The following is a 12758-nucleotide window of genomic DNA, read 5'->3' on the forward strand; positions in this document are numbered from 1 at the left end:
TCACCATCAAAAGTAGATAGATAGGGTTTTTATTTTAATGGTGACAGGTTGTTGGTGTTCAGAGGGAAACAGATGTCTCTGTCGTGAACCACTGAAAGTTAATTTACAGGTTCAGCAAACAATTTGGAAGTCAGTTGGTACAAGAGGATTTGAGTGCAATTCTAGAAATATTTTGCTTCGATTGTATAGTATCCTGGTGAATCTGTACCCAGATATTGTGTGCGAATCTGGTCTCCCAACCCAGGGAAACATATACTTGGAAAAGGTGTGTAACAACAGTTACTTCCTTGAGTTTGGAAAATTGAATGGTGACCTACAGAATTCTTACGGGACTCGGCAGGGTAGATGCAGACCTCGTGTTCGGCTGACTGGGACGTCCAGAGCCAGCGATCACAGGCCCAAAGTAAGAACACCTCCATTCAGGTTCAAGAAGAGATTTCTTCAGCCACATGATGGTGAATCTTTGGAATTCTCCACACAAGGTCTCGACCCGAAACGTCACCCATTCCTTCTCTCCCGAGATGCTGCCTGACCTGCTGAGTTACTCCAGCATTTTGTGAATAAATCGATTTGTACCAGCATCTGCAGTTATTTTCTTATATTACAGGGACCTATGCAGTTTTGTTTGCTAAACCTGTTCAAGTCAGGGATCAAAATATTATTTCTACTTTTAGTTGTTGTGCTCATGAACCAGAAACTTAACAGGATCAGCCATGTAAATGGGTTGGGAGTGATATGCTTGCTGACTCTCCAACCCTCTTCCACCACCTACAAGGATTGTGATGTTCTCCACTTGCCTTAAGTGCAGATCTGACGACTCTCTAGAAACCTGACGCGGTCTAGGATAAAGCAGCCCAATTTATTAAGCATGCAGCCCAAAGTTAGCATGCAGGTACAGCAGGCAGTGAAGAAAGCTAATGGCATATTGGCCTTCATAAGAGGATTTGAGTATAGGAGCAAAGAGGTCCTTCTTCAGTTGTACACGGCCCTAGTGAGACCGCACCTGGAGTATTGTGTGCAGTTTTCGTCTAATTTGAGGAAGGACATTCATGCTATTGAGGGAATGCAGCGTAGGTTCACGAGGTTAATTCCAGGGATGGCGGGACTGGCATATGATGAAAGAATGGAACGACTGGGCTTGTATTCACTGGAATTTAGAAGGATGAGAGGGAATCTTATGGAAACATATAAAATTATTAAGGGATTGGACACGCTAGATGCAGGAAACATGTTCCTGGTGTTGGGGGAATCCAGAACCGGGGGCCACAGTTAAGAATAAAGGATAGGCCATTTAGAACTGAGATGAGAAAAAACTTTTTCACAGAGTGTTGTGAATTTGTGGAACTCTCTGCCTCAGAAGGCAGTGGAGGCCAATTCGCTGGATGTATTCAAAAGAGAGTTAGATAGAGCTTGTAGGGCTAGCGGAATCAAGGGATATGGGGGGAAGACAGGAACGGGGTACTGAATGTGGATGATCAGCCATGATCACATGGAATGGCGGTGCTGGTTCGATGGGCTGAATAGCCTACTCCTGCAACTATTTTCTATGTATTTCAAACTATCTATCTCTGAACCGTTCATTCCATCCTTCACTGGTACTGCAGCAGACACCCTTTACAAGATGTGCTGCAGATCTTTGACTGCACATCATAGTGACGGAGTGCCCATTGTCTGAGTTACAGCTCATTCTTAAAATATAAGCTGCTTGTGAACCAGAAACCTAGTGTTGGTGCATTCATTTAAGTATGTAAGAGTCAGGGCTTTTAGAATTCTTTCATCCCGAGAGGTAAATCGAGTCATAGAGTGATCTCGCAGGGAACAGACATTTTGGCATTGTGATGGCTGTCGACCACCACTCCTCCACTAGTCTCATTTAATTGTCCCTCCAGATTCCTCCACTCACACATGCATGTGATCAATCAATCCTGATACCGTTGGGAACAGTGATGGAAATGGGTTTTAGGAACTAGGGGTACTCTAAGGTCCGTGAGGCTGAGGTTGGGAAGGAAGGGGGGGGATTTTTTTAATGTGCGGTCATACCCTTGTAAGAGTACAAGAATGCATAACTTGTTTATTGTGTATTTATAATATAGTTTATTGTGCATTATATGTCATAGCTGCTTGCTGGCATCTCTCTCTCTGTTTACATTACAAAATGTTCCATAATGGTATATAATCTCCATTTTTTTCTGTCACCACCTCTTTCTTTCTGCATGCTGTTTCTTCAGCACGCCTTCTGCCACTAAGAAGCCGTGTCCTCGCATATTCTTCGGGGTTGAATTTTGACAGAGGAGGTCTCACCAACTTAATAAATACCAGAGTTGAGAGATGATCAGTTTGAAGTCTTGCACGTTGTGGTGACATGCAGAATTTCATGCCACTGAAGATTCTTTCACATTCTGCTGTTGATACCGGAATTGTATTTACAGCCGTTACCAGCTGCTGAAAATCTGCAGAAACTATCTTCCCTTTAGATTCCTTGAATTCTCTGAAGGTTCTGACACAAAGCCGACCATTAAGCCAAATTGTTCTGCCATTTCTTCTACATCATTATCCCCAAAGGTAAAAAGTGAATCTTCTGGAATATTGTTAATATCTAAATATTTCGACTTGTTAATTAACTTTTTACATTTATCATTCAAGCAGCCTGGATTTCATATTATTGACCAAACTCCTCAAAAACTGTTGTCTATGTATAGTAGGTACTTTACCAGCTCTCAAATTTATTCCATTAAATATCATCTGGCTTGTTGCTTTGTCCACTTGAGTATAAAATTTTCCTGGCTTCTCTATTTAACATTCAAGAACCTTGATAGTTCGTTTAATTTCCTCATGTGCTTTACTAAGTGTACAATTTCGGTTCTGCAGTTCAAGTGACAGTTCAGGCACTCTAGCAAACTGTCCATCAACAAGCCCAAATTATTTACGAAAGCTGATGACTCTAATACTTTTCTCAGCCCCTCGTACTTTGCTCTCTCTGCACTAGATCTTGAAGCATCACAGCGTGCTTTTCCAAAATGCTCCCAAATAGCTTTATAAGACTACCTTTTAAGATTGCCTTTACCGTTCGGTAAGACGAAGCAACCCATCTCACACTGAAAACACGACCAATTTTCAACAGTTGACAGTGAAGAGCCTCAGCACATGCAGTTAACTCATCCTGATTCTTAGGAGACCTATGATATAAGGAATACAATTTATCACAAAATATCTGAAAATGGTTCAAACCTGCAACTTCATTTATAGCATCACCTACACTGAGTTCAAGCCTGTGACTGGCACAGTGCCAAACAGTTGCATTAGGGAAATCATCAAGAAATAGTTTTGGAACCCCTGCATTTCATCCTAACATTACTGATGCACCATCAGTTACAAGTGATATCACATTTTCTTTTAGGTACTGTATTGAAAAACCACCTCTTTGTAAGCAACTTAGAAGCCCATCATATATAGATTTTGCATTTGCACCAAGTTTCATATGTTCTAAGTCAAAATAGAATGATATAGGTTGGGAAGATTCACCAACTGCTGCTCTCAAGCAGACTACTAGAACAGTTTCCCCATTAATAGTAGTAGATTCATCAATCATAATAGACATTTTAGATTGTTTTGAAATTATATTTTCCACCACTGTCTTTCGCATCTGGTTCCCTATGTGGTGAGAAACATCTGCACATGACTTACGAGAGTGTAGAATGTACCCTAAGTCGAAGCCGTTTCTTTCTTGCAGTTCAATATCAGAAGACATATCTGTGTAGGGCCTACCTTTGTGTACAATATTATATACAGTTCTAAAAACTCGACCTGTTTTTGCTTCGTTCTTTTTCAGTGACATATACACTACATTTTCGATTGCTTTTTCAGCTGTTTCATTGATTTTTTGGCATCTGATATGGGCTTCACTATTTTTGTGCTTAAAAATCTTTTTTTCTTAAACTCATTAACTGTTTTGCTTTGTCATCTCTCACTCCTACTACATTAACACTGCACCACTCACGAGACAAATGAATTCCTTGTGTTCATTCAAGTCCAAGATTACACTTGCTGCATACACTACATCCTAGTTTTCTTTTTTTTAACAATTAGCCAGGGATATTCTTTCTTTTTGTTTAAGTACATTTCTTGTGTCCAACAGTCTGGAAGATCACATTTTTCAATATCTTTTGAAATGTCTTCACTTGCAGCAGCATCAGGCAAAACAGCTGCATCAGTTACATTATCATTTTCAAGTAATTTTGCCTTCTTTTCTGGCTGAGTGTTTTCATTATCATTTATTTCTTCATCGATCTGAAAATGCTGTCTTTCAAAGTATCTCAGTATGCTCATTTTCACAGGGGTACACAAATCTGAAATTTATAGTGATTTGATAGTGATATATAATAAAATTTGATAGTGATATATAATAAAATATTTCCGCTTGCACTATTGTTTTGCTAAATAAAACCACCCACAATAAAATATTCACCACCCACAATTTAGGTTGGAAAAAACTATTGGTACTACTTATTTAATTTTCTCCCCATCCATTCTAATTTCACTGAAACAACTGAGGCACAGTGGCAGATAAAATAATGTGGAATAATGAAATACCGTGACTTTACCTGAGCCCGTGCTCGCGGTCCGGTAGCCCTGACAGTGAGTTTAAGAAATTCTCCCTTGAATTTTATTCAAAGGAACGCAGTGTCATTAATACATGGTCAAAACACGATTACATTTACTGAGGAATGTGGATCGATGTATTGATGACACATTGTATAACTACTGGCTGTTAACAAGTACTAACAATGGCAGTTAACAAATCGTTTTCGTCTGAGTTGAATAAAGTGATAAAGGACTGGAATCTTTCTGCAGTACTCATTAAACCCAAGCTGGAAATTGAAAACTACGGGAACGCCATCCCCTTGCATCCCCCCCCATTTCCATCACTGGTTGGGAAATCAAAACACCCAAAGGAAGAAGTCACAGCATGTGCAAACTCTGCACAGTCAGCACTGATGAAGTCAGAATTGAACCTGGGTCACTGGAACTATGAGGCAGAAGCTCTATTAGCTGTGCCACGGTGCTTTCACCAATTACATCCTAGACAGAGTAAAGTTTGCAGTATGAATGTGCATTTCACTGTACCCTTGAATTTGTTTCATGAAGATTATAATGGAAGTGAGTAATTACCAAGAGATCCATGGAGTTATGATATTAATTTTCCTATTAAGAACAGAAAGTAAACACATGCTATTGGGAGTTGTTTTGAAATTTAAACCTAGCAATATTGATTCTAAATGGATGTTTTCTAACCCAGGAATCCCTCATTGAAGAAATGAATGAAAACTGGGCACAGAGAGAAGCTGAAATGAACAAGAAAAATGAACTGGATAAGAAAAAGGAGCTGACCTTGCAGGGTAATTGACTGTTGTGGTCGAAAAAAACACTGCGTTTGTTATGGTGGGAATTGGAGGAGGGAGAGAGCATTTTGCTGGGCATGTTGTGCATGATAAAAGCAATATTGAGAGTCCATAATGTGTGTAAAGTGTAATCATAATGGAAGACTGTAAATGTGCTGATAATAGAACTACTATGATCATGTTTTGTACTGCAGTGGTAGCCATTGGCTACCAATGGGGTTGGATGATGAAATCATTTTTGTTCCCTGTTTTAAAGAGGGTTAGGGTTATCAGAGGTAACCAATACTGAATGGCTGAAGTGCTGCAAATAGCATTTGCTGTTCATTTATCTGTACCGGAATGTCTGGTTAAATTTCTAGAACTTCTATTTTTATGGAGAAGTTGATTGTAAATGCACAAAACTTAACAGTTTATGTGGAACAACTCATACTCTCTGGAAAACACTTGAGGAGCTATACAATTATGCAGTCATTGGGATTAGAGAAAGACATGCAATGTGGCAAACAGAAAATGTCCGGTTATGCTTTTAGTGGATTTATTTCAGAATAGATGTTGAACCAAGGGGAAAAGAACCCGATCTTTTTTAAAACAGTGTTATAGCATCTTGCACGTTCTATTGAACAGGCAAAGCTTCCATCTTATTTGAAATGCAACTCTTTCTCTATATTATTAGACTACAGTGCATTCAGAAAGTATTCCGAAACCTTCACCACATTTTGTTACATTACAGCCTTATTTTAAAATGGATTAAATTCTTTTTTTTTAATCATCAATCTACAAACTATACCCCAGAATGAAGAAGCGGAAACAGGTGTTGAGAAATTTTTGCAAAGTAATTAAAAAAACAAAACTGAAATATCACATTTACATAAGTATTCAGACCCTTTGCTATGACACTCAAAATTGAGCTTAGGTTCATCCTGTTTCCATTGATTATCTTTGATGTTTCCACAACTTGATTAGTCCACCAGTGGTAAATTAAATTGATTGGACATGATTTGGAAAGGTACACACCTATCTATATAAGGTCCCACAGTTGACAGTGCATGTCAGAGCAAAAACCAAGCCATGAAGACGAAAGAATTGTCCGTAGACCGCCGAGACAGGATTGTGTGGAGATACAGATCTGGGGAAGGGTATAAAACAATTTCTGCAGCATTGCAGGTCCTGAAGAGCACAGTGGCCTCCGTCATTCTTAAATGGAAGAACTTTGGAACCACCAGGACTCTTCATAGAGCTGGCCGTCCGGCCAAACTGAGCAATCGGGGGAGAAGGGCCTTGGTCAGGGAGGTGACCAAGAACCCGATGGTCACTCTGTCAGAGCTCCAGAGTTCCTCTGTGAAGATGGGAGAACCTTCCAGAAGGACAACTATATCTGCAGCACTCCACCAATCAGCCTTTTATGGTAGAGTGCCCAGACGGAAGCCACTCAGTAAAAGGCACATGACAGCCCGCTTGGAGTTTGCCAAAAGGCACCTAAAGGACATTCAGACCATGAGAAATAAGATTCTCTGGTCTGATGAAACCAAGATGGAACTCTTTGGCCTGAATGCCAAGCGTCACGTCAGGAGGGAACCAGGCACTGCTCATCACCTGGCCAATACCATACCTACGGTGAAGCATGGTGGTGGCAGCATCATGCTGTGGGGATGTTTTTCAGCAGCAGGAACTGGGAGACTAGTCAGGATTGAGGGAAAGATGAATGGAGCAAAGTACAGAGAGATCCTTGATGAAAACCTGCTCCGGAGCGTTCTGGACCTGTCTGGGGCGGAGGTTCACTTTCCAACAGGACAACCACCCTAAGCACACAGCCAAGACAACGCAGGAGTGGCTTCGTGACAAGTCTGCGAATGTCCTTGAGTGGCCCAGCCAGAGCCCAGACTTGAACCCGATCGAACATCCCTGGAGGGACCTGACAATAGTTGTACATTGATGTTCCCCATCCAACTTGACAGCGCTTGAGAGGATCTGCAGAGAATGGGAGAAATTCCCCAAATACAGGTGTGCCAAGCTTGTAGCGTCATACCCAAGAAGACATGAGGCTGTAATTGCTGCCAAAGGTGCCTCAACAAAGTACTGAGTAAAGGGTCTGAGTACTTGTGTAAATGTGATATTTCAGTTATTTATTTTTAATTACTTTGCAAAAATTTCTAAACACCTGTTTTTGCTTTTTTATTATGAGGTATTGTGTGCAGATTGATGATTTAAAAAAAAAAGAATTTAATCCATTATAAAATAAGGCTGTAACGTAACAAAATGTGAAAAAAGCGAAGGGGTCTGAATACTTTCTGAATGCACTGTACATTGTGTTCAGGCCCACTGTAGTGTCGGTCTAGAGTGCACTACCATTGAAGGCAGGCATATGTTAGTAGTATCTTTTATTGCAAAAATGTGAAAGATTGGGGGATTGCCTCCACGCAGAGCTGTGTTGTGGCGCAGCAACCAATGCGTGTTTTAATGAAGGGTTGCTTTTATCCATCAGCGAACGAATTAAAAAATAAGTGTGAGAAAGAAAAAAAAATAATGGAAGAACAGTTTCAAAAACAGATTACTGCCATACTTGACGAATACAAATCCAAGATGGATGTGAGTAGAATGTTCTTATTCTACTGTGAGAAATTAACAGAAGATATTTAAACTATTTTTTACAAAGGATATTTTTTTCTTAAATATGAGAACTATTAGGTTCCCACCTAGCCATCATTTTGCATATGCAGTATCATAACTGCTGAGGAAAAGTTAATGGAGTTTCATACAGATAATTGTGAGGTGTTGGATTTTGGAAATATGAGGCAGGGTTCTGAAGAATGTTGTAGCACAGAGGGATCTAGGAATACAGGTACATTTTTCATTGGAAATGGCATTACAAGTAGATAAGGTGGTCAAGAAGGTTTTCAGCACATTGGCCTTCATTAGTCAGAGTATTGAGTATAGAGGTTGGGAGATGGGAAGTTGGGATAAACGCTGGCAGGTGGGACTAGTGTAGATGGGCAAGTTGGTTGGCATGCGCAAGTTGGGCCTGTTTTCATGCTGTACGACTATCACATTAGAATTAAGCCTAGATGAAATAGGAACCAATGGCAATGACACTACACAGGAGTGATACATGAAAGCAGCTTGATGCTAGTTAACGTTCATGGAGTCAGGGCAGACGTTAGTGGATATGTTGTTACTAAAGAGCAGTATGCTTGGGAAGCTGAATGCTCTCCAGGTGGATAAGTCACCTGTACCAGATGGGCTACACCTCAGACTTCTGAACAAGGTAGTTTTAGAGATTGTGGAGGCATTAGTAATGATCTTTCACGAATCACTAAAGTCAGGAGTGATCCCAGAGGACTGGAAAATTGCAAATGTTACTCATTGTTCAAGAAGGGAGCAAGGCGAAAGGGGGGAAACGATAGGCTGGTTAGCCTTACTTCAGTGGTTGGTAATATTTTAAGAGTTCATTATTTAAATGAGGTTTCAGAGTACCTAGAAGCACATGATAAAATAGGCCGAGTCAGTATGGGTTTGTGAAGAGGAGATCTTGCCGGACAAATCTGTTGGAATTCTTTGAGGAAGTAAATGACAGGATATACAAAGGACAATCAGTGGATGTTGTGTGCTTGGATTTTCAGAAAGCCTTTAATAAAGTGCCGCATGTGAGGCTGCTAAACAAGCTAAGAGAGCCAATGGAATTAAGAGAGAAGATACCAACGTGTATACAAGACAATAGGTGCAGGACTAGGCCATTCGGCCCTTCGAGCCAGCACAACCATTCAATGTGATCATGGCTGATCATTCTCAAACAGTACCCCGTTCCTGCCTTCTCCCCTGACTCCGCTATCCTTAAGAGCTCTATCTAGATCTCTCTTAAAAGCATTCAGAGAACTGGCCTCCACTGCCTTCTGAGGCAGAGAATTACACAGGATTTACAACTCTCTGACTGAAAATGTTTTTCCTCATCTCCATTCTAAATGGCCTACCGCTTATTCTTAAACTGTGGCCCCTGGTTCTGGACTCCCCCAACATTGGGAACGTTTCCTGCCTCTAACGTGTCCAACCCCTTAATAATCTTATATGTTTCGATAAGATTCCCTATCATCCTTCTAAATTCCAGGCTATACAAGCCAAGTCGCTCCATTCTTTCAACATATGACAGTCCCGCCATTCCGGGAATTAACCTAGTAAACCTACGCTGCACGCCCTCAATAGCAAGAATATCCTTCCTCAAATTTGGAGATCAAAACGGCACACAGTACTCCAGGTGCAGTCTCACTAGGGCCCTGTACAATTGCAGAAGGACCTCTTTGCTCCTATGCTCAACTCCTCTTGTTACGAAGGCCAACATTCCATTGGCTTTCTTCACTGCCTGCTGTACCTGCATGCTTCCTTTCAGTGACTGATGCACTAGGACACCCAGATCACGTTGTACGTCCCCTTTTCCTAACTTGACACCATTCAGATAATAATCTGCCTTCCTATTCTTACCACCAAAGTGGATAACCTCACACTTATCCACATTAAACTGCATCTGCCATGCATCCGCCCACTCACGCAACCTGTCCAAGTTACCCTGCAACCTCATAGCATCTTCCTCACAGTTCACACTACCACCCAGCTTTGTATCATCTGCAAATTTGCTAATGGTACTTTTAATCCCTTCATCCAAGTCATTAATGTATATTGTAAATAGCTGCAGTCCCAGCACCGAGCCTTGCGGTACCCCACTAGTCACTGCCTGCCATTCTGAAAGGAACCCATTTATCCCCACTCTTTGCTTTCTGTCCATGTCAGTACCCTACCCCTAATACCATGTGCTCTAATTCTGCCCACTAATCTCCTATGTGGGACCTTGTTGAAGGCTTTCTGAAAGTTGAGGTACACCACATCCATTGGCTCTCCCCTGTCAATTTTCCTAGTTACATCCTCAAAAAAGTCCAGATTAGTCAAGCATGATTTCCCCTTCGTAAATCCATGCTGACTCGGAACGATCCTGTTACTGCTATCCAAATGCTCCGCAATTTCATCTTTTATAATTGACTCCAGCATCTTCCCCACCACTGATGTCAGACTAACTGGTCTATAATTTCCAGTTTTCTCTCTCCCTCCTTTCTTAAAAAGTGGGATAACATTAGATACCTTCCAATCCACAGGAACTGATCCTGAATCTATAGAACATTGGAAAATGATTACCAATGCGTCCACAATTTCTAGAGCCAGCTCCTTAAGTACCCTGGGATGCAGACCATCAGGCCCTGGGGATTTATCAGCCTTCAAGTCCCTTCAGTCTACCCAACACCATTTCCTGCCTAATGTGGATTTTCTTCAGTTCCTCCGTCACCCTAGGATCTCTGGCCACTAGAACATCTGGGAGATTGTTTGTATCTTCCTTAGTGAAGACAGATCCAAAGTACCGGTTCAACTCGTCTGCCATTTCCTTGTTCCCCATAATAAGTTCCCCTGCTTCTGTCTTCAAGGGACCCACATTTGCCTTGACTATTTTTTTCCTCTTCACATACCTAAAAAAGCTTTTACTATCCTCCTTTATATTATTGGCTAGCTTACCCTCGTACCTCATCTTTTCTCCCCGTAATGCCTTTTTAGTTATCTTCTGTTGGTCTTTAAAAGTCCCAATCCTCTGGCTTCCCACTCTTCTTTGCTATGTTGTACTTCTTCTCGTTTATTTTTATGCTGTCCTTGACTTCCCTTGTCAGTCACGGGTGCCTCTTACTCCTGCAACTTCTGCATTATTCCCAGGAATACCTGCCATTGCTGTTCCACCGTCTTCCCTGCTAGGGCCTCCTTCCAGTCAAATCTGGCCAGCTCCTGCCTCATGCCTCTGTAATCCCCTTTGCTATACTGTAATACTGACACTTCTGATTTTCCCTTCTCCCTCTCAATTTGTAGAGTAAAACTTATCATATTGTGATCACTGCCTCCTAATGGCGCTTTTACCTTGAGTCCCCTTATCAGATCAGGTTCATGACACAACACTAAATCCAGAATTGCCTTCTCCCTGGTAGGCTCCAGTACAAGCTGTTCTAAGAATCCATCTCGGAGGCACTCCACAAACTCTCTTTCCTGGGGTCCATTACCAACCTGATTTTCCCAGTCTACCTGCATGTTGAAATCTCCCATAACCACCGTAGCATTACATTTGCGACATGCCAATTTTAGCTCTTGATTCAACTTGCACCCTATGTCGAGGCCATTGTTTGGGGGCCTGTAGATAACTCCCATTAGGGTCTTTTTACCCTTACAATTCCTCATTTCTATCCATACTGATTCTACATCTCCTGATTCTATATCACCCCTTGCAAGGGAGTGAATATTATTCCTTACGAACAGAGCGACCCCACCCCCTCTGCCCACCTGTCTGTCTTTTCTATACGTTGTGTACCCCTGAATATTCAGTTCCCAACCCTGGTCCTCTTGTAGTCATGTCTCTGTGATTTCCACAACATCATACTTGCCAATGTCTAACTGAGCCTCAAGCTCATCCACTTTATTTTGTATACCGCGCATTTAAATACAACACTTTAACTTCGATATTCACCTCCCCTTTCACACCGGTCACAATTGGCCCTGACCGTACTCTCTTATCCCATCTAGAACTTCCCTTCCCATTTATTCGAGAGTCCTTTGCAATTTGTCCTGTATTTGCTTCCCCTTTAACTCCATGTTTATACTCGCAATTTGTCAACCCCTCCCATCCACTACTTAGTTTAAACCCACACGTGTAACAAAACCAGCCCGCCAGAATGTTGGTCCCCCTGCAGTTAAGGTGTAACCCGGCCCTTTTGTACAGGTCATCCCTACCCCAGAAGAGATCCCAGTGGTCTAGAAATCTAAATCCCTGCTCCCTGCACCAGCCCCTCAGCCATAAGGTTGGCTGAATGGCAGAAGGAAAAGAGTGGGAATAAAGGGGGCTTTTTCTGGTTGGCTGCTGGTGACTATTTGTGTTCCAAAGGGCTCAGTAGTAGATCCATTACTTTTCAAGTTTTACATTAATGATTTGGATGGCTTTGTGGCCAAGTTTGCAGGTGATGCGAAGATAGGTAGAGGAAGCAGGGAGTCTGCAGAAGATCTTGGATAGGTTCGGAGAGTGGGCAGAGAAGTGGCAGATGGAATACAGCGTAGCATAATGTGCTTGGGTATTTTTAAAGTGGAGATTGGCAGGTTCTTGATTAGTAAGGGTGTCAAAGGTTACAAGGAGAATGGGGTTGAGAGAGAAAGGGAGACCAAACATGATTGAATGGTGGAGTAAACCTGATGGGCCAAAAAGCCTATTTCTACTCCTAAGACTTGTGAACATGTTCCCACAAAATGTTCCAAGATATTCAGACTACATTAAAAATTGATCTTGTCAACTATGGT

General features: G+C 41.6%; 1 protein-coding gene across 1 annotated transcript in view; it reads left to right on the plus strand.

Annotated features, from left to right (window-relative positions):
• Nucleotides 1-12758, plus strand: part of LOC144596252 (flagellum-associated coiled-coil domain-containing protein 1-like) — a 50532-nt gene that overhangs the window by 28999 nt on the left and 8775 nt on the right. Inside the window, exons 10-11 of the mRNA XM_078404469.1 lie at nucleotides 5297-5396; nucleotides 7882-7985. Coding sequence (XP_078260595.1) covers nucleotides 5297-5396; nucleotides 7882-7985 — 204 coding nt within the window. The remainder of the gene's footprint in view (nucleotides 1-5296; nucleotides 5397-7881; nucleotides 7986-12758) is intronic.

The sequence above is a fragment of the Rhinoraja longicauda genome, chromosome 8, assembly GCF_053455715.1.
Source record: "Rhinoraja longicauda isolate Sanriku21f chromosome 8, sRhiLon1.1, whole genome shotgun sequence".
In the NCBI taxonomy this organism is placed as follows: Eukaryota; Metazoa; Chordata; class Chondrichthyes; order Rajiformes; family Arhynchobatidae; genus Rhinoraja; species Rhinoraja longicauda.